Source organism: Cygnus atratus, chromosome 28 (genome assembly GCF_013377495.2).
Source record: "Cygnus atratus isolate AKBS03 ecotype Queensland, Australia chromosome 28, CAtr_DNAZoo_HiC_assembly, whole genome shotgun sequence".
Lineage (NCBI taxonomy): Eukaryota > Metazoa > Chordata > Aves > Anseriformes > Anatidae > Cygnus > Cygnus atratus.
The window spans coordinates 594,467-614,620 of NC_066389.1; the positions used below are offsets into that span (position 1 = coordinate 594,467).

At 58.7% G+C, this 20,154-nt stretch overlaps 1 protein-coding gene across 1 annotated transcript in view; it reads right to left on the minus strand.

The window, feature by feature from the left end:
• The window catches only part of INTS3 (integrator complex subunit 3), a 38,118-nt gene that overhangs the window by 8,707 nt on the left and 9,257 nt on the right, over positions 1-20,154 (minus strand). Inside the window, exons 6-21 of the mRNA XM_035567466.2 lie at positions 19,576-19,642; positions 15,891-16,035; positions 14,854-14,983; positions 11,586-11,683; positions 10,608-10,799; positions 9,592-9,679; positions 8,961-9,040; positions 6,907-6,998; positions 5,965-6,071; positions 5,061-5,180; positions 3,563-3,692; positions 2,586-2,640; positions 1,551-1,654; positions 980-1,024; positions 490-609; positions 201-354 (exon numbers count right to left, since the gene is read on the minus strand). Of these exons, the coding sequence (XP_035423359.2) occupies positions 201-354; positions 490-609; positions 980-1,024; positions 1,551-1,654; positions 2,586-2,640; positions 3,563-3,692; positions 5,061-5,180; positions 5,965-6,071; positions 6,907-6,998; positions 8,961-9,040; positions 9,592-9,679; positions 10,608-10,799; positions 11,586-11,683; positions 14,854-14,983; positions 15,891-16,035; positions 19,576-19,642 (1,727 nt within the window). The remainder of the gene's footprint in view (positions 1-200; positions 355-489; positions 610-979; positions 1,025-1,550; positions 1,655-2,585; positions 2,641-3,562; positions 3,693-5,060; positions 5,181-5,964; positions 6,072-6,906; positions 6,999-8,960; positions 9,041-9,591; positions 9,680-10,607; positions 10,800-11,585; positions 11,684-14,853; positions 14,984-15,890; positions 16,036-19,575; positions 19,643-20,154) is intronic.

The window sequence follows — 20,154 nt, forward strand, 5'->3', positions numbered from 1 at the left end:
TGACGGCAGCCCGCTGGTCCCCGCCACGCCAGGCTGGGGGTGGATGGAGGCTGGGCTGGACTCAGCCTGAAGGAGCTTTTTTTAGGTTTGTCTGCTCTGTTGCTGCAGTGTAACAGACCTGAACCTCAGAAGCAAACCAGCCTGGCCCCAGAAGCCTGCCTCTGCCCCCGTGGTGCTCCTGGTGCCTGTGGGGTTCTTACCTCTGTGTAAATGGAGGGGGTGAGGTAGCAGAGCAGCCGCACGTCGTCCTCCTGGCAGGCCTTCATGTCCATCATCAGACACGTGTGCAGGTCCCCCAGCTGCGTGGCCTGAGCGAAGGACTCGTACAGGTTCATCTTCCCTGCCGCAGCTTTGCTAGAAGGAGACGTGCCGGGGTGAGAGGGGAGCCCCCCCAGCGTCAGCAGCCAGCTGGGGACACCGGGCTGGCTCTGGGAGGCCATGTGAGCCACGTCGTGGCTTGGGTGCTTCCCTCCACCCTCTGTGACCTACCTGGCTTTTAAATAGTACAGGAGGTGGTAGCCGATCTTGGGCTGCTTCTGATAGAGCTCTGACAGGAGATCCAGCAGCAGCGAGAAGCCACTGTTATCCTCCTGCATCTGGCAGAGGTTCCTTGGGGAGCAGAGGACGGCTGCGTTACGCGGGGCACCGCACGAGAGCTCTCTGCTGCCGAGGACCGGCTGCTCGCAGGGAACCCAGCCCCAGGTCCTGGCCACCCGCTGATTTCAGGTATGGGGGAGAGACCTCAGGGATCCCCAGCTTGCCCAAACGGCCAGATGAGCTGGGATTTTCCTGTGGTTTAAGTGTTTCTACCCCACAAAACGCTGCGTAGGCAGAACGAAGGAATAAACTCTTCTGGTTACGGTATCTTTGGGGGTGCTGGGGCAAGTGCGGGGTCTTGGCAGAATGAGACCCACGGGGTTCACCCGCGGCAGTGGTCAGGAAGCAAACAAGAGTCTGAACTAGCTCCGAACAAACATACCTAAATATTAGGTAGAGCGGCTTCCCCACCGATTCCTCCAGAGACCTGCGGGACAAATGCAACGATCAGAGCTCCGCAGGCACTCAGCCTCTGGTTTGGGGTAAATCAGCAATGGCAGGGAAAAAGCCCCGTGCGCTGTCTGCTGTGGTCCTCAGGCCAGCAAGGGTTAGCCCTAGCTGATGGGGAGACAGGAATGGTCCTGATACCAGAACCCCAAACCTCTGAGTCCAAGCCTGTGCCAATAAAATCCAGGAGGAAGGGTGCACGGCACCGGTTTGTGCAAGCATAGCAGGGGCAGGTGGATTCTTTTGTACCCTGCATGCCAGGAGCCACGGGAGCATCCCCTAAACTGAGCTCTGACACGGGGACCTGTGGCAGCAGGTCACATACGGTCTCTCTGGAGCCCGGGATATAACTGCTGACCAGCTCCATGCTGACCGCTGGTGAACCCTGGATTGCTTCATAGGGCAAGCTGCTGGTTTCAGCACAGCCTTCTGAAAATGGTGGAAGTGTTACTGGGAAAAGCCCAAGTCCCAGTGTGAAAGGATGAGACAGAAAAATAAATCCTTACTCCTCTGTGATTTCTTCTGGCAAAACCTCACCACGGAAGTGAGCCTTAAATAGCTCCTGGAGGCAGGATGCGAGCACCGATAACTGCTCGGAGTCAAAGTCCTCCTGGCGGAGAGAAAGGAGGGAAGGAATGAGAAGGGAAAGCAGAAGCTCAAGCCCTGCCTGCCCAGCACAGGTCTGGCTGGAAGGGATGCAGCAGAGCCGCCGCTGCTGGGAACGCCACCCAAGCTGCTCGGGAGCCATTTTGCTGCTATTTTGCAGCACTGGGAGACGCCAGAGCTGGTCACCAGCACGATGGGCCCCGAGCTGACGTCTAGCTCTGAAGCACTTCGCAATCACTGGGGTCCACTCGTCCTCTGATGGACGGTGATTCACCGAGCTCAGCTCTCACCGCACAGGGCCAGCAGGTACCAGGGGCACTTGGTGCTGAGGATTCGCGCCCCATCCAGCCCCGTCCCCACGCTCCCATGGGAGGACAAGCAGCGCTCCTGCGCTGAGAGGCCACTTGACTCTGCAGGCAGCTGATGAGAGGGAGGGGATGCGACCTCCCTGCGGGCGTTGAGCTGCTGGAAAACATCCGCAGCAGATCTGCTGGGCTGGCCTTGCTGCAGCCTCTCTGGAGCACCAAAAGCCAGCGAGCGTCCCGGCTGCACGGCGCCTGCAGAAGCCCCCAGCAGCTCCGCAGCCACCGCAGCTGCGTGGGGTCACGGCATGAGCACGCCTCACCCAGCGCCCTGCCTGACAGGGGCTACTGGGGACGTTCAGCCACGGGTTATAAGGAAACTGCACGGCATGAGCTTCCCTAAGAGCCTCCCAGCACGCAGCAGCTTGGGGCTGTGTTTAACAGCCACGGGTGAAGCTGCCCGGTGGCATTTTGAGCTCGTTTCTGATTTGAGTGTCCTCAGGCTTGTGTCCCATGTTCAGGCAAAGCTCGTGGGGCAGAACCAGGTGGGCTTGGAGCTGCCTGGCCCGTGCCACTCCAGCTGCTCTCATTTTACAGCTAGACAGCAGCACTGCTCCGGGTCCGTGCTGTTACCTCCAGGACTTGATCCACGATTTCCTGCATGACCTCACACTGAGCTTCCGTATCGCTGGAGCACAAAAACAAGAGGAAATCCAAGTTACAAAGGAAGATACCGAGAGCAGGGACAAGGGGGCTTTGTGCTGAGCTGGCTCTGCTCGGGAGCCCCCAGGACCTGAGAGTGGGGGTGGCCCTGCTTTGCGCTGGTGCCAGGCTTAGAGGAAGGCACGGCTCCGAAGCACAGACTGCAGAGACCCAGCCCTGGGAGAACGCGCTGCACTGCTGCGGCACCTACTTACAAAAGTGCCCGAGGTTGTCTGCAGCAAGACAAACAAATTAAATGACTAAAAGCATCAGATTAAATGCACTTAAAGCCATAAAGCCATAAATTACGTTAAATCAGCCCACTATGCCAAGGTCTGAAAAACAATAGCTTTTTTAACCTTCTTTAGATGGAGTTAATTCCAAGGTCACTGCAAATCAACAGCGGCAATGGGGAACATGCAGGCAGAGGAACAGGTACATCTCTGTGCATCGAGAGTGCCCCATGCAGAGAGGCACTGACAGCCCCAAGCAGCAGTAGCCCCAAAGGCCTGCACAGCCTCCCCTCGTCAGTCCACCAGCAGGGAAGGATGAAGCTCAAAGCCTTTTGCCTTCCTGTCCCTGACTCAGAGAAACGCTGTAGCCCCCAGGAAATTGCTGGGGTGAGCAAGTGGGTGCACTGCAAGTGGGAGCATTGCTGGGGTGTCCCAGTCTGAGCCTGCTCTGAGGGCAGATTGCAAGGCTCTTTAGCCAGCACTGTGCAAAACCAGCTGGGCTTTTCCTGCAGAAGCTGTGTGAAGGGACCTCTGTGGGCTACAGGGAGACAAGCCACAGGATGGCATCGGCTTTGAGAAAGGCTCTTGGAGCAAGCAGCACTGAATAGCAGGGCTCTAAGGTCTCGTGTGTCACTGCCCCAAAGACACCAGCGTGAAACGTGACCCAACACCAACCTTCCCTTCTGCAGCTGCAGAACCTTATCCTTCAGTGACTCATCCAGCTGGTCCAGGAACGGCGTGATATCAACGGGCTCCTCCACAATGGTTTCTTTGATCGGATGAAACCTGAACTCCCTCTTCTTCCCTGCAACAAAAGTAGTAATGCTGGAAATTGCCCGTTTTCCCAAGCAGCCGCATCTGATAAGCACCGAGGCAACCTGCCCTAGCAGCAGGAGTCGCGTGGGGCTGCTGGGGCATTCGGTGCCCCGGTGTGTGACCCAGCCCCTGGTCTCGCCTTCATCCTTGGGAAATGTGTCCGGGTCACGGTGAGCAGGAGGGCAGGACGGGATCCAAACACGGGGGTGTCCAGAGCCGTGTCCCCCACTCAGTCCAGTTTCCAGAAGCGATGCTTTGCCTGTGCCCCAATGTGCTCTCACACAGCTCGCTCACGGGGCTCTCTCCACCCGAGGCACAAACGCTCGCCTTCAGGATTCCGGCACTGAGGCACCCCAACTGCTTCTCCACACCCTCATCCTTCAGCCTCACTCGGCATAAAAATGAACTGCAGCAGTGTCCAGAAGTGCCAGGGCCAGCACGGAAGCGCTCTTGGGGAAGCCCCGACTACAGAATGGGACAAGGCGGCCGATCCCCTTTGCAAAAATCCTCTCCTCTGCTTGCGGCTTCCGAGCCCATGCCCCTTCCAGGGCCCCAGGCAGCCGTCACAGCGCTGTCGGGACTATTGAAGACTGCTCCAGCACAGTCCTCTCCCACATCCTGGGCCTGCGGCCCCTCCCCACTGCAGGGGTAGCCCTCCAGCACGGCAGGAAGCCCGGGGGAGTCCTACCACCAGTGCCAGGAACAGCTTGAGATGCCTCCAGCTCCAGAGAGCTAGCAGAGGGGATTCTGGCCTCATGCAGACTTGTCAGCCCCATGGCTTCGAGAGGGACTCGCAGAGGCCTCCAGTGAGTGTAATGAAAACCGTGTGACTGAGCAATTAGAGGCCTGAGCCTCATTAGCAGCTGCCTGAGAACAGAGACACCCTGTTCCCAAACAAACCATCCAGCACAGCATCTGCCACAGGGATTCCCAGCCACGCAGTGCAGCAGGGCTTGAGTCTAGTCAGACATCCAGAGAGGACTTAGGGCAGGGAAAGCGCTGCGTTCAAAGGTGTGAAACTCCGGGGAATCGCCACACAAGGCGACGAGGCCCCACGGCCTTTCCCTTTGAGCACAGAGCTGCAGCAGCCCCACGGAGCCAGGCTGCTGGCGGGGGAGGCTGGGCAGCAGGAGAGCATCGGGCTGAGCATCTCCTGCAGATGGAAGCCTGGGTGTTGAAAATTGGGTCTGCCTTGTGTGCAGTGATCCCTGCTGCTCACGGAAAGGGGCTTTGAGGGACTGTGCTTACAGCTGGGGGCCCTCCCGTCACGAGGGGGACCTGTGGCAGGGCGCTGGCTGCCACTGCCCTGACACCAAGGTGCCGAGAGCATCAGTGCCCGGCTGGCTGCACCCCTCACCTTTGCTGTTCAAGTCCTCTTCATCGTCACTAAAGGCAGCCTCAGCGTTGTCATAGCAACTGTCATCTTTGTCTGACATGTGATTGTCCATCTCCATGGAAACGGGTTCCTCAATTTTGACTGCGAGAACAAATGCAAAGGGGTGAGAGCAGAAGCGAGGTTACAGCGGCTCCTGGCACAGCCCCGGGGCAGGACAAGCTCTGCTCATGAGTCACCACAACCAGGCTCTGGCTAAAGCTGAAGTGCTCTGCACAGGGGAAGAGAGATCCTGGGCGAGTGACAGGCCCTGCAAAACTCACGCTGGGGAACCGGACTCCCCGTGACTCCATTTCACCATCCCCATTTGGGGAAAGCGCGGCAGCGCCAGGGCGTTCTCCACCCGAGCTGCCCAGCACCCCTCCTGCTCCATCCCTCGCCCCAGCCAGCAGCAGAGCCCAAGGCCCTGAGCAAAGCCACAGCTCGGGGAGCTCCGCGAGGCCATGGGGCTCAGGGCAGCAGGGTTTGCTGCGGAGATGGGTTCCTTCTGCCAACTCAGCTGATGCAACGGCAAGGACAGGCTCACAGGCACAGCCCTTCAGCGGATATGGCCGAGCAGCAGCACTCTCCTTGTAAATTCAGGTTGGAAATACTTGCTCTTTGTTCAACCTAATTAAGGTTAATCAATTAGCCTACAGAGACGAAAGGCTAAGTACCCCCCATGGAACAGAGCGAGAAACAGGGAGCGAGCGGCTTCACTACACTGCAGGGCTGGGATGAAGGGAGCTCGCAGCCACCCATAAACGCAGGCACCCAGGGCTCTCATCTCCCTGGGGCCCGGCTCTGACCTCCTGGCAGCGGCTCTCGCTGCGGGACAGCTGGGGGAAGCCCTGCTGCAGCCTCCCCCTGCCACCCGCCCGCTCCCTACCTTCAATGGGGGGCGAGGGCGAACTGCAGAACTCCGGGAATTTCTCCCTCAGCATGGCTCGCAGCTCCTTGTCCAGCTTGGGGTTGTCAAAGAGAGGGGCCAAGTGGCTGTGTTGGGGGGTAGGAAAGGAATGGGATGAGAAACAGCTGGGATGCAGCCCCTGCTTCCCTACAGAGCTGGAAACCCAAAGCAAGACCTACCAGACCCTCCAGCCACTGCACAGTCCTTAAAGACCTTCCCTTCCCCAGTTCCTGGCAGTCCCCCAAGGGCTACCCTCTTTTCACAGCCTCGTTCATCTGGTGGCTTGCTACCAGCCCCAAAAAGCTGTGCTGGGCTCTGCAAAGCCTCCTGCCCCAACCCTGCCCCTCTGGATGCCGAGGAGAGCGAGCCACGAACGCTTCCAGAGCATGATGAGCAAGGGACAAGCCTCCATCTGGGCCCTGCCTAGCTGCTCCCAGTGCACGTGCCAGAGGATTTCCTCCCTTCTGTCAGGGCTTTGACTCGTCCTACGGACCACAGCCTGCCAGGTCCCACCTTCCTTCCTGCACAGCAGCTGGGGGGCCCTCGCTTTGCCACCACCGAGACCTGTGTCACCAACGGGTGCACGGGAAGGGAAGAAGAGGCCTCACCAGGATGGGAAGGTGGCTGCTGCAGTTATCTGCAGGCTGGAGCACCACGAGCAAGGCTGCTCAGCTCGGTGACCAGGAAGGTGGAGTGGCTGCAGCCTCCCTAACTGCCCCAACCCCTTGGCTCAAGGGACTGCTCTCAGGACGAGCCCCAGCATCACAATGACAAAGCTATGGCTTATTCCATGGGTTGTATGCAATACGAATGCCTCTTGCAGGGACTGGGGTTCATTTTGACTAGGCTGGTGAGACCAGGGCCCCGGAAGGCTGGTGCACAGCAGTTCTATGGATGCAGCAAAATTCAGGGACGCCTTACGCCAGGACTCGCTTCTCCACGATGTGGGTGAGGGAGTTGAAAACGCCTTGCCGCACGTGAGCCTCCAGCGGCGGGTAGAAGTTGGGAATGATCTGAAAGCAAGAGAACGACCACGTCAGTGCCACGAGCCCTTCCCCGACACAGCCGGGACCAGCCAAGGTCCGTGGCCCAAACTCTTGGGCCATGCTCGCCTCGAGCACGGCACCCCAGCTGCTCTTGACCAAGAGGGGCAGCAGGAGAGCTCCGTGAGTGCAGCATCTCAGGGATGGAGCACAGAGGGAGGACCACCCCGTACCTCTGGTCCCCTGCCCCACAGGACCAGCCTGCACATCCCCCAGGGATGAGAAACCTCCCGAGGCAGCATCTGGGCAGTTGAGAGGCTCCAGGGCTTGCCAGAGCCACGCTCCAAGCAGCAGCGAGCGCTGCAGGAGCGGGGTGAAGACACGGACACCCCAAGCAACATTCGGCTCTGTCCACACGCAGTCCTTTGCTTCTGGCGAGACGAAGACAACCCCTCCCTGCAATCTGGGTCATCCCGGGAACCTTCCACCCAGATCCTCTGCCAGAAGGCAGCAGTTGCTTTTGGCCGCGGGCAGCCCTGGGACGGGAGCGCAGCGAGCGGTGCTGCGTGCGAGGGAGGAAAGTGATGCAACGCGCGGCTCTTCCAGCGCTCACGCCACAGAAAGACCCCGCTTCCAAGAACTCCATCAGCCCTCCCCGGGACCAAATTACTGGAACCAGTCCTCTTGGCACCGCTGCCCCAGTGCTGAGGGGCACAGCCAGCTCTGTAGCTGCTGCCCAAGCAGGGCCTTGCTTTGAAAGGGAGGTGAGGGTCTGACCGGGGAACATCGCAAACAGATTCTGTTTACCCCCAGGGGATGTCGCTGGGCCAAGCACTTCATTAGGTACTAAAGGGAACAATTCAGAAGCCTTTTTCCTACTAATGCTCATCCTTCTGGAAGGGTTTATTTGCAGAGATGGGAAGTCTTACACGCCTTCCCACAGTGGCATTCCCATTAATGAATGACACATGGGCCCCGGGGCTCAGCGCTCCAGAAACAGCCCTGGATTTACCAAGAGACCACACGGACTCACAGAAGCCTCTGGTGGCTGGTTTGAAGAGGCAAATCATTCAGCTGAGCGTCTGCAGCAGCGTGCCTGACTACGGTCTTGGCAGATCAGTCGGGGAAAAGTCCCTCCTTAATTTAGCATAGGTAAGGGGAGGTTAAAAGGGCTCTCTTGGGCTGCCGGCAGATTCTGAGCTACCCCGGGGGCTGTTTCGCAATCGAGAGGCACAGTGCAAAACCAGATGATGCACTGAGGAATGCAGGGAAAAAAAAAGAAGAAGGGGGAACAGCTTTTCTGTTTGTTTGTTTCTCTGAAGAATGGGCAGTGAGATGACACTGTTTCGCAGCTCAATTATCACCGGCTTTAGGGATTTCTGAAACGCCCTTACTGCGGGATGCAGCGGCCTTTGCACCAGGAACTCCCTGGGGAGTGAAGACGTCTGCCTTGCTTGTGCCTGCATTGCTGGTGTCTGCCCTTTGGGACTGTCCAGCACAGAGCGAGGGGCAGCTCGCGGGGAGCAGTCTGTGCAGCTAGCCAGTTTTAGCACAGGAGGGAAGGCACCGACCTCCCCTAATGCATTTGAGCACCAGCGATGGGCAGCGGGGGACGGCTCAGAGGAGAGCATGTCCCAAGGGCATGGTTGCAATCCCTAAGGGAGCAGCTCCTGCCCAGCACACTTCCACTCCTGTGCACCAGGAGCAAGCAGACGAGGCTAAACCAAGCCCCAGGGGCTGGCACTGTGACCAGCTCTCTTTGGAGAGTGACTTCTGCTCAGCTGGGTGGTTTAGGCAGGGGGGAGATGGCCTGCGGGGCTCCCTCCCTCCTCACCATCCTCTCTTCACACTGTACAGGAGTCCCTGTCCCACCGGTGGCAGAGGGACCGCGTGGACCCCAGTGGCTGCTCTCAAAGCCATCACCACTCAGCCCTGGTCACACAACTCATCTGGCAAGCCAGGGAACTCCCCTGGGAGCGAGGGGTGGCTCACCCGGCACATGAAATCCAGCAGCGTGGCGGTGATGGCAGGGTGAGGCTTCATGGAGTGGTGCATCACGAGAATGGCAGGCTCTGGAAGGAGAGAGCAGGGAGCACTGTGCTGAGAGCCCAAAGACACCAACGCCCTCCTCTCCCCCCCCCACTTGCTGCGGACCTACCCTGCTGCCCCCCCAGTGCAGAGGGAACCCCCTTCTTTTGGCTCCTCCGCACCCCTGCCCTCATCCAGCTCCTAAATAGCATTTGGGCTTCAAGCAGCAGGCACGAAGCAGGTTTCCCGTGGGCAGGAGCAGGGCTCTACCAGTCCCTGCTCACGTGCCCCAAGCCCGGGGACAGCCCTGCAGCCAGGCACGCAGGGAGGGACGCGCTAGGGCTGGCCACTGACCCTGGGGAAGAGGCTTGCTGCTGCCACGTGGCAAAAGCCACAATTAAAGGGGGCTCCGACAAAGCAGCTCCCCTGCAAGCTGCCAGACCCCTGGAGTTCAGGGCAGGGGAGGGAACTGATGCTCTTTGGAGATAATCTGTTGGGCTTTCCCCACCAGATCCCACCGTCTCCACCAGCTCCAGAAGCCGTTAACCCTTTCTTTGACCCCTGCCCGTTCAGAGATGGGCTCCCCGCAGAGTACCTATATTCATGATGCTGTCCTTCTCGGGGTTGAAGAAGAGCCAGTCATAGAATAGGGCCAGTTTGGCATTCGAAGCAGCAACGTTGGACTACAGAAGAAAAAAAACACGTCAATTAGTGAGTGCTGAGCACCGGTCTCTGCACACCCGACGTGCCAGGCCATGCTGCCGCGCGGGGAGGGGCAGCGATGCTCTTCCCACCACCAGCACAAGACAGGGCTGGCTCCAGCTCCCCCGGGCACCTGCTGCTGCTCTGGGTGGGTTTTCAGACCGGGTGGGAAATTCCTGGAGAAACCTGCCTGCTTTGAAAGCAGCTCCAGCCAGAATAAGCAGAGCAGCAGAAGGCAAGGCAGCCCCGAGACTGAGAGATACCAGCCACGTGCTCTGCCTGGCTACAACCTGCAGTGGTGCTGAACTGGACTCCGCGTCTCGTTTGGCCTTATCTGCCATGCGTTCATGGGCACAGCAACCGCCTCCTCTCCAGCTTCTGCTGTTTGACAAGTGCTGCAGAGTGCAGTGCGGGCTGGGATAAGGAACGACTGGCTGGGAGGAGGTAGCAGGGGCGATCGAGGCTGTAAGGAGGCCTCGGGCCGCATGTGCTCTCACATCCTGCTTTAACTGTAGAGGCCTCCAAGATTTGTCCATTCACAAAAGCAAAGTGCGTGACAAGTTAGAAGTGAGACGGTGAAATTTATGCTGGGAAAGCCAATCCCAAAGGCTCCACCATGCAGCAGAGCCAGGACTGGAATGCAGAGCCCAGAACAAAGACCGATGTCCTAATCGCTGCTCTGCAACCCTCCTCCAGCCCAGCCAGCAAAACCTAATCTCAATCTCCCCGGCAGCTTTCAGCATCAGCAGGTTACCCTCCCCTTGCAGGGAAGGGATCCCACGCAGTTACGTGACTCGCTCTCAGGCTTGGCTGGAGTTTGGGAACTACAGATTACTGCTGGAAAAACGTGCTCCCCGAGCTGCCGCGCGGCAGAAGGAGCCGAGGGTGCCTCTGGCCCGCAGGACTCACCGTGCAGGTGGTGAGCAGCCACCCGATGATGGCCCAGCGCGGGAGGATGTCGGAGCTGAGCACCTCGTTGGAGGGGTGGACCACGCCACAGATGTAGCGTATGAGGTCGCAGCGCAGGGACTGGCTGTCGGGGGTGGACAGGTACTGCCGCTGAAACCAGTCCTGGTACCGCTTCTGCTGGCCGAACCGCACCTGGAGGGGAAGGGGAAGCCACAGGTTTTGCTCAGACCTCAGGGAAGGTTTAGAAAAACCGCCAGAACCACCAACGGGCTCATCTGCCATCCTGAAAGCTGCCTCTTTTGGCAGGCTCCCCTTCACGCCCTGCTCCCCACCAGCCCCACGTCGGCAGCATCTTCAGAGAGCACGAGGAAGCAAAGGGGCCACTGTGCAGCGCGCCGCCACCTCCAGCCCTGCGGACGGGACCACACGCCCCGCGCGCAGCACGCGGCGCAGCCCGGCGAGGGGGGAGCAGCCCTGCCTGGCGTGCAAGCGCAGATAAGGGTTAACCCCCGTGCTGTCGCAGCGCAGCTCCTGGCCTCTCTCGAACAGCGCTGCTGTTGTCAGAGCTCTGATAACCCACCGCATCGCAGCCATTCAGAGAAAGCGCTTGCCTTGGAAAGCGGCCAGCCAGGAGCAATGTTCCCCTGCAAAGCCGTTTTGTGCCTTTTAATGAATACCAGGGATGTCTCGGGCCCAGCTACATCAGCTCCTGCTGGGCAGTCTTTCCTCCTCTCGTTGCCATTAGATGCCAGAAGCAAAGAACACTTGCACCAGCCCCGGACAGCCCTTTCCTTTTAGCTGCTTGCACCATTTCACCCTGCAGAAACCTTCCCTGCTGAACCGTGGCAGCAGCAGGCGTGGGTGTTCTGCTCCCTCTCCCCAAGTAGGAACGGGGCTGGTGCAGGGTGGACCCGTCAGGGACGAGTGCCCTCCTCCCCCGTGCTGACACGGGACCCCGAGCGAGTGCGAGGGACTCACCCGCGAGGTCATGAAGAGCAGCTTGGTCTCCATGTCGGGAGTGAGGCGACATGCCAGGAATTTGCGAGAAGTCCTCGACTGGAGGAGCTGCAGGACACCTGGGGAGAGACAGACGGGGGTCAGCATCTGCACAGACCCACGGACGGCACTGAACGGGATCTGCGTGGGGATTTACCAATGTCCTCAGTGGGTTCAGGTCAGAGCGTTAAGCTCTGTTTCCCTATGGCCATAAGCATTGGAAAGAGATCATGATTTTGGCTTGAAAGGTCTACTAAAATATCTCCTGTCCAGAGATCAGTGGGGACATCAGTGATCAGAAGGCAGGGGCAAGATCTGGGTGAGGAAGCCCAGACACCAAGGTGCAAGCTATAACCACCCCAGTACATCTCCCATATCTTGCCAGGGAGCACAAAGATGACCTTAGACTTGTCCCTGCCACTCGTCCCACCCCAGCTGATGGCTTCAGATGGAGCAGTTGGCACCAAAAAGCAGGGCTGGCATAAAAGAGCGCACATCCAGGGCTCTGCCAGCATCTAAGTCCAGCTCCTCCCCTGGTGTAAAGGCACCCAGATGTGAAGATGAAGACCAGACATAAGAAAAAAAACCTCGTGCGTAAAGAACAGAGCTGGGGGAAGGCAGAAGGGGAGGCTGCAAAAGCCACTCATCATTCCCGGGCAGCTGGAAGAGGAGGAATTTATGACCTGAGCAGAGAGGCTTTGCTGCCGCTCGACAAGACCTGAAGGATTTACAAGGCTGCCAGCTCCGCCGCAGACAGGCGGGCGCCGGGGATGCTGCACGCACGAGGTGCGCTTCGCCCTCCCCGTTCGGGGGCTTTCTCCGCGCCACGCAGCCAGGTTGCACCTAGGGGACGGACGGGGGAAGCTTCGGAGCAGGGAGCACGGCTGGCAGCTCCTGCAGAGCTCAGGGAAAGGCTGGAGCAAGCTGCGCGGCAGGGGAAGGGAGCCGCAGGAACACCTCGCCGGCGAAAAGCTCCCGGCACGACGTCCCTCGGAGGGACGGATCCTGAGCCTGGAGCCTCCCACCCCGCTCGGTGCTGCTGGGCTCGGGCCCCAGCCACGGGAGCGCGGAGCTCAGCGAGCCTGGCTTGGATCAGAGCAGCACGGAGCTGAGCACATGTGCTGGCAGCTGCTCGAGCTAACAGCCACCTCGCAGAGCAATTACGGCAGGCTCTCAGCAGGTGGCAAGAGGGCAAAGAATAAGTCCTATGAAAAAGGCCAACTGCAGGGGAATTATTTTGGGGAGCAGGCTCTGAAGCACGAGTGAGGCGCAGGCGTTGTCTCGGCTTTATGGATCATGCCCGGGCGTTGTCTCACCTTTGTGCATCATCGGGCAATGCCCCTGGCTGGTGGTGGTGGTGTCAAACAGGAGAAAAACAGAACCACGGGAGAAAGGGCAAAAGCCGTGGGGAGTTTGCTGCTTGTCAGCAGAAAATGAGTCAGGAGCACCGACACCAGCCCCGGCTTAGGGATTATTTTGCTGGGTCATTAGCGTGGCTAGAACTGCACCAAAAAATCAGGAAACAGCCCTGATGAGTGCCCTGGACAGATCAGATTCTGCTTGAAGCCCCCCGAGCCGGCTGCGGGGTCCTCTGCAGGATGGGGAGGAAAAGCCCAGAGGCTGCTGCTGTGCACAGCCAGGAAGAGCTCGCTTCTCCCTGCCGCACCCACGGCTGCAAGGCCACGGGTAAATGCCACCGCTCCGCAGCAGGAACTGCACGGAGACACGCTCAGCAGCGCGTGCACTGCCCAGGCGTTGTCTCACCTTTGTGCATCGTCGGGCAATGCCGCGGGCTGGCAGTGGTGGTGCTGAACAGGAGAAAAACAGAACCACAGGAGAAAAGGCAAAAGCCGTGGGGAGTTTGCTGCTTGTCAGCAGAGAACGAGTCAGGAGCGCCAATGTCAGCCCCAACACATGGATTGCTTTGCAGGGTCATTTGGTTAAAACTGCAGCAAACCAGGAAAATCACCCTGACCGCTGCCCCTACCAGCATGGGAAGGGAGAGAAGCTACAGAGATGCTCGCTAGATGCCCCAGGACGCTCCAAAAGCATGAGCAGCCACGAAGATGCAGACAGAACTGGGAAAGATGCAGACAGAACTGGGAATGCTTCTAGTAGAAAGGCTTCGGTTAGAAGAGGCAGGGCTGAGCCTCCCTTCAGGCAGGACTAGGTCTCCTCTGCCTCCATGAGCCCCACGAGCCACCTCCGATACCCAGGAAGGAGAACTCGGTCCCCGCAGCCCTTCAGCTGGCAAGCCTCAGCAGAGACCGGCCATGACAGGAGAGGTTCTGGAGATGGAGAAGAAGCCAGAGATCGCAGAACTTAAGGAGCATTTAATCAAATGATGCGCTGCGAGTTTCCCTGAGCATAATCTGAGATCTTTAAAGTGACGCTAACACGGCCCCTGAGAGGAGAGCAGGCACTGGGGGTGGGGAAAGAACACTTTAAAGCCCCATTTCCAAAGACTCCCTCGAATTGCTGCAGACAGATAATGATGTGACAGCCCCTAGTGAAGTGAATAATTTATAGCTATAAAAATTATAAATGTAACACTCTCTCCATCACATCTATTTTACCCCAGACTATGCAGAGTGCTTCACAGCTGCGTGTTTGACAAACCAAGAGTGGAAAGCTACTGGGAGAAATGAAATCCCATTTAGAAAGTGTCAATCGCTGCATCTTCTGGGCTTCTTGGTTTAAAGCTACAGAGGTTCCTTGAGGTCTCTTCTGGAGAGCCTGAAGAACTCAGACACTTTATACCTCTGGGCTTCTGCTTCACCTCAGCTTATAAATCAGTTGATTAAGAAAACTAATTATGGAAGTGTGAAGTCCAGAACCGGCAATACGATTCCATGACTGCTGTTGTGGCCCAGCTGCATTCCTGTGATTTGTCCACCTCAAACCACCCGTTCTTCAAAGCCCCCTGCAGCCAGTGGAAAGCTGCCTTTGGAGGCATCTCCTTCTAGTCAGCAGCGAGAGAGGCTCTGCAAACAGCCACGTGGGCCCCGACACCGACAGAGGTGGGATCACACGGGGTAATTATAGCTCCCCCTGCACGCTCTGCTCTTAGAGAGCATCTGGGAAGAACCCCCACGCCCAGCGTGTTTTGCTTCGTAACGGACTGACAGCGGCGTCAGCAGCCTGCCAAAGGCACACGTGGTGGCTCGGGGCTACTGGGGACACGGCAGGGGCTGTTCCCTGCCCGCGGGCAGGGCAGGACGGATCCGGCCGCCCCTTCGGCCCTGCCTACCTGTGAACTGCGCGCTGAGGACCTGTGGGTTGTGGATGATGTCCTTCCAGAGCTGCTCAAACTCCGGTATCCTTGCGACGTTCTGCAGGAGCCGCACGAGGTCACGGCCGACCATGAAGCAGTCCATGAACTGGGGAAAGCAGAGGAAAAAGCCTCACCGAGTGTTTACCTGCTCCCAAGCAGGGGGAAGGCGCTGGGGGGGTGGGTGGGAGGAGGGGAAGGGAGGAACAGTCAGTCCTTCAACCTTACCGCCGGCTCCAGATGATTCACTCTTTGCACAATATCTACACTCCTGCCCCTGGCAGCCTGCCCCTCTTTTGAAGTTAGTAGGTTCTGAGAGGCAGGGTGACAGGCGGGAAGGTCAACGGCTATTTTAAAATGTTCCCTCTCTTGCAAAGCAAACAATCAGCCCATAAATCTGACATTTTGTCTCCAAGACCGCAGCCAGTCTCAGAAGCTCCGACTTCGCGCTTGGTCCTTCTTGCCCAGCGAGGAGGAAGGGGAGAGCGGGCAGCGCGTGGGATGGGAGCAGCAGGGACCTCGCAGCCCGCAGGGCGAGGATGCTGAGCCCAAGGACGCCAGCCAGCACCTGGTGCTGGTGGCTTCTCCTGCACGGGATGGACTAAGGGTGGCCCGGGGCTGGCTATCATGTTCTCCACCAGCCTGCGAGGCCACCAGCTGCCTCCCTAAGGGAGGAGCTGATATTCCTGCGGCTATTTTAAGCTGGGACAACCACCGAGGCACCACAGCAGCAGCAAGGGAACGGTTTCAAACCTTGTGGCCCGAATAGAACAAACTGGAACGAGGCAGCCTACTCAAAATGGTTCAAAAGCTGTTCACAGCCTGCGCTGGGAACAAACCAGGCACCGGTACCAGCAGGGTGCACGCTGGGGTGACCCCGAGGAGCCAGCAGGTCTCACGCTCCCAGCTTTTCCTATACAAGCAGGGCACGAGGAGCACAGGCGGCGCCACGCGCGCAGGCACAGACACCCCAGGGAGCCAGGCCTCCCCTCCCAGCCGTCCCCCAGTTCGCTCACCCGTTCGCGGAGGAGGGAGATGCAGAAATCCACCTCCTTCTGGCGGAGCACCTGGAGCTGAGATGTTCCGTGGTGGTCCACGATGAGCCGCAGGTACGTGTACACTGCCATCGCTATCAGGATGCTGCTTTTCAGTACCCACTCTCTGCCAAAGGAAGGAAAAAAAAAAAACAAAACATTTTCAGCCACATCTTAGAGGGAACCATGACGAGAAATTACATACAGCGAGAGAGACCGAGGCCAGAAGAAACCAAGCACTGAGGAAAGGAGCAAGGGCAGGGACTCCAGCCTGGAGAACATTCACCCACTGACTGTTTGCCCTCCACAACCGGCTCCGTGCCAGCTCTCGCTACGCTTTGGGCCACCCCTTCCTCCCCCGTGGAGGGTCCCATTGCAGTCTGCCGGCCGGGGGCTCGTACCCAAGCTCTCTGGCAGGGTGGCAGACACACACAGGAGCTGCTGGGTTAGATTTCCAGGGCCACGGAGGTGCTCACGGCCACAACAAGCTGAGCTATTTGCAACTGCAAGCGATGACGTGCTCAGGGGTGAGCACAGGGAGCAGCTCCGTGAACAGACTCGGCCTCGACGCTAGCACTGCCTGCCACAGGAGCATCTCCCCCCATCCCTGCAGCCATCCAGCACCGAGCAAGACACAAGGCAGCAGGACGAGCTACAAAGGACCTTCCCACAGGGGCAGGGCTCCACGCTGCCTGCCTCAACGGGCTGCTCACGAAGCAGGTGCCTCGCACGCAGCTGAGGCACGTGGCGCTGCCGAGCAGAAAGCCACCCCTTGTGCTGCCCAAGGGGAGAGACAGCACGGCAGCAGGGATGCAAGGAAGTCAGCATTTGTTCCTTTTCCTTGGCCGGAGCAGCACGTGCAGCTCGGGCAGCGCATGAAGAGCTGCTGCTGCCCCATCTCAACCACCCGGCAGCACGGGGGGCAGAAGGAAAAGCACAGCTGCGACTACGGGGACGCCGAAATGACAAAAGGAGAGAGCTGGGGAGAAGGAGACGTGCTGATTTGCAAGAGGACGGATCTAGCTACGTAGAGAAGGTCTGGAAACCGCACCAGGACAGACAGCACAGCACAGGAATCCATCCCCCTCGGAGCAGGACAGAGGCAAGGGGAAGTGGCAAGCCTCGCCTGCAGCACGAGTGCCTACAGGCACGGTCGTACTCCACTTCTGTGCCCTCAGAGGGCAAGGCGGCTCATGGAGCAGTGCTCCGGCGGCTTTCTGCGAGCAGATTTGTTTCCCAGTTGTATGGGCGGGTGCCACAGCCCTGCTCCCCTGGCAGAGGGCGGCCGCCAGCCGCCGCGGCTCCCGCGAGCGCCCTGCCCGCTGGGTGTGCCGCGTTCTCACCCTCCCTTATCTAACTGCAACAATAAATACTCTCGGTCCATAAAGACGACCGAGTCAGCCTGGCTGTTTGCGCTGGATGCCAAGAACAGGCCAGGCCGGCTCGGTGCCTCCCGCGTGATGGATAACCCGCAGCATCTCCCGGCCCAGCCAGCCGTAAATCAGAGCCCCGCAGGAGTGCCACCGCTGCGCGCGGCAGCTGCAACGCCACCGCCACCTGAAGAGACACCAGCCCGGTGGCAAATGAGTCAGCTGCCCTAAATCACCGGAGGGAGCCTGGGAAGACGTGACAAGTGTTTGCTTTCCCAGGCTCTTCTCGCTGCATCGAGCTGGCTGCGAGGAGCTGATTAATTAGGCGACCGGGCGGCGTGGCCGGGCGGCGCTGCGCGAGGTTACGTCTAGGGAGGATGTGGGAGTAATTAAGGCCGGGATCCCGGGGGCTGTCAGGTCAGCATCTCCCCCTTTTCCCAATGAGAGCTGCGCAGAAAAGAAAAACGCTGTCAAAGGGGGGGGGGGGTCAGAAGCCACCCACAGCCCCAGGATTCATCGATCGGGCAGGCAGAGAAGATGAAAACGCTTGGGGGAAGCGCTGCGCTCGCGCAGCCGTTAGCAGCGAGCAGCAAAATTATCGGCTGGCTTCCGAGAGGGAGTGGAGTGGCCTCCCCTCCAGTGCGGGCAGTGCTTGAACAGCAGCTTTGTTGTTACTGCTTTTAATTAAACCAAGCACTCAACACTCTGAATGTGGAATCAGATCTTCACATGCGTGGCTTTAATTAAAGCTCTGCCTTCCCCCTGATCAAAGGGCATAAATCCCCGCGGAGAGCTGCAGGTTCTCCTCTGGGCTCGCTCCCAGGTCTCAGCTCTCCTCGTGCAGGGTTTCTGGGCTGCTGCAGGATGTTCCCCGGGGCACTCCAGCAGCACCTTCAGCAGGGGCCGAGCCTTTTCCTTCCACATCTGCTCCTGTCAGACTCCTTCAGTGATCGAGCTCAGCTAGCATTTAGTGCGCTGGGCTGTCTCCTGCAGACCCAAGGCCAGATGTGGACTCGGATCACCAGCGAGAAGCTGTTTCTCCCCCAGTCCAGCTGTTTGCAGTTATTTGTTTGCAAGGCAAAAGCTGTAACGTGCTTTGGCGAGACAAGCAGAGCTTCGGGGATGTTCCGAGGCGCGGACTGGCAGCAGCGAGCAGCAGCAGAGCACGGCGAGACCACGTTAAGAGCGGGTAAAGCTTGGAAGCAGCTGGGAATGGAAGAGCTGAGCTTAGCACGAAGGGAGCCGGGGAAATGCTTCCAAGGAGCAAAGGTCAGAGAAGCCCAGGAGATCTCGGAGGGTCTCTCCACGCTTCCTCCAGCGAGCCCGCACAGCGGGGCACTAGATGGCACTCACGGCAGCACGCATCGGCACAGCTAATCCCGGAGACAAATCACCAGGACTGTTAGCCGTGGCCAAATAAATGCTTTAACAACTTGATTGTTAACCACAGTAATAAGCGATTTGAGGAGAATCGCTGCTATTATAGACAGCGCTTGGTGAAAAGCTATAGGCTATTTAAAAATAATGACTCTGCCCAGTTGAGGGCTGCAGCTAGGAATTCTGCTTATCATCAATTAGCGGCTGCTTTGCCAACAAAGGACAATGCAGAGCCCACAAGACAATACTTCCCAGATGGCTTGTCCCCAACAAATTAAAGTTGCAGCCCCGACGAAGCAGGAGCTGTTTAAACACAGGAAGCTTTTTGGGCAATTAACTCTGTCCTACTCCTGCGAAAGGAACACCTCCCCCGCAGCTCAGGAAACGCAGGAAGAAAATATTCCTGGGATGCTGCTCGGGGGCCACGCGTGCTCCTCCGCACGCCGGGTGCTGCCGTGGCACGGCCCAGGTGCTGCGCGCTGCGGCACAGCCGTGTCCTCGTGCAACGCCCGCGGCAGGCTGCGGGACAGGCACCAGCCTGGGCAGAGCGTCTTATCTGACGTGGCACGCAGCCGCTCTCCAAACCCCGCGGAGGTTTGCTAACGGAAGGACTTGAGGACGCCCTCCCACACACAACCTGCAGCAGGAGGGCTTTGAGAGCGAGGGATTCGTGGCACAGCCTGGCAATGCGCTTGGTGACACGTTAAGGGAACGCAGGGGTCTTTTGCACAGGAAACCCCATCAACGCACTCCCACTCGGGCTCGTGCTGCGAGTGCTGCTCCCAAACCTGCCTCTCGTGCATGGGGCAGGACGACAAATCCTCCTGGCCGGCAGGCGAGGCGTGCGCTCACCCGCGTAACGCCCGGCCGCCGCTCTCCTGACGGGACCAGCCTCCGCCAGCGCCTCCCGAGCACCGTACCTTTGCTCCGTCAGGATCTCCAGGACGTTCTCGGCCAGCCAGATGTTCTTCGCAGTCACATCCCCGCCTGAAAGTGGGAAAACAATACGGGAGAGAAAAAACAGTCGGATTAACGGTGTGGTTGTGCTGCTGGATTCAGCTGGACCACCGACGGCTTCAGTGCCTGTACCCCCAGCAAGGAGAAGCTAATTAAGGGCTCTGGAGCACATCCTGCTGTCTGCTCCTACTCTGCCCGCTGCACACGCTTGGCTGTTCCGAGATGTACTGATAGCGTGTTTATAAGTGCAGCAGACTGGCTTTCTGTTAGGGGATCAGGGGGGTCTTTACTGCAATCTTGCAGAAGAACTGGAATATGGAGTCAGGAGTTATCCTTTCTGGGAAGCAGAGGAGAAGCCAGAAAGGGGTGAGATCCAGTAGCTAGGAAAAACAAAACTAAACAAAAACACATTCCCAGCTGCTGAGCCTACAACAGGGACACAGCATCTGCAAAGAACACCCGAGCTCTCCAGCGAAGGCCAGGTGTCAAAGCAGAGTCTTGCCCTCTCAGCGTGCCTTCGGCACGAGGCTGGAGCCCATGGC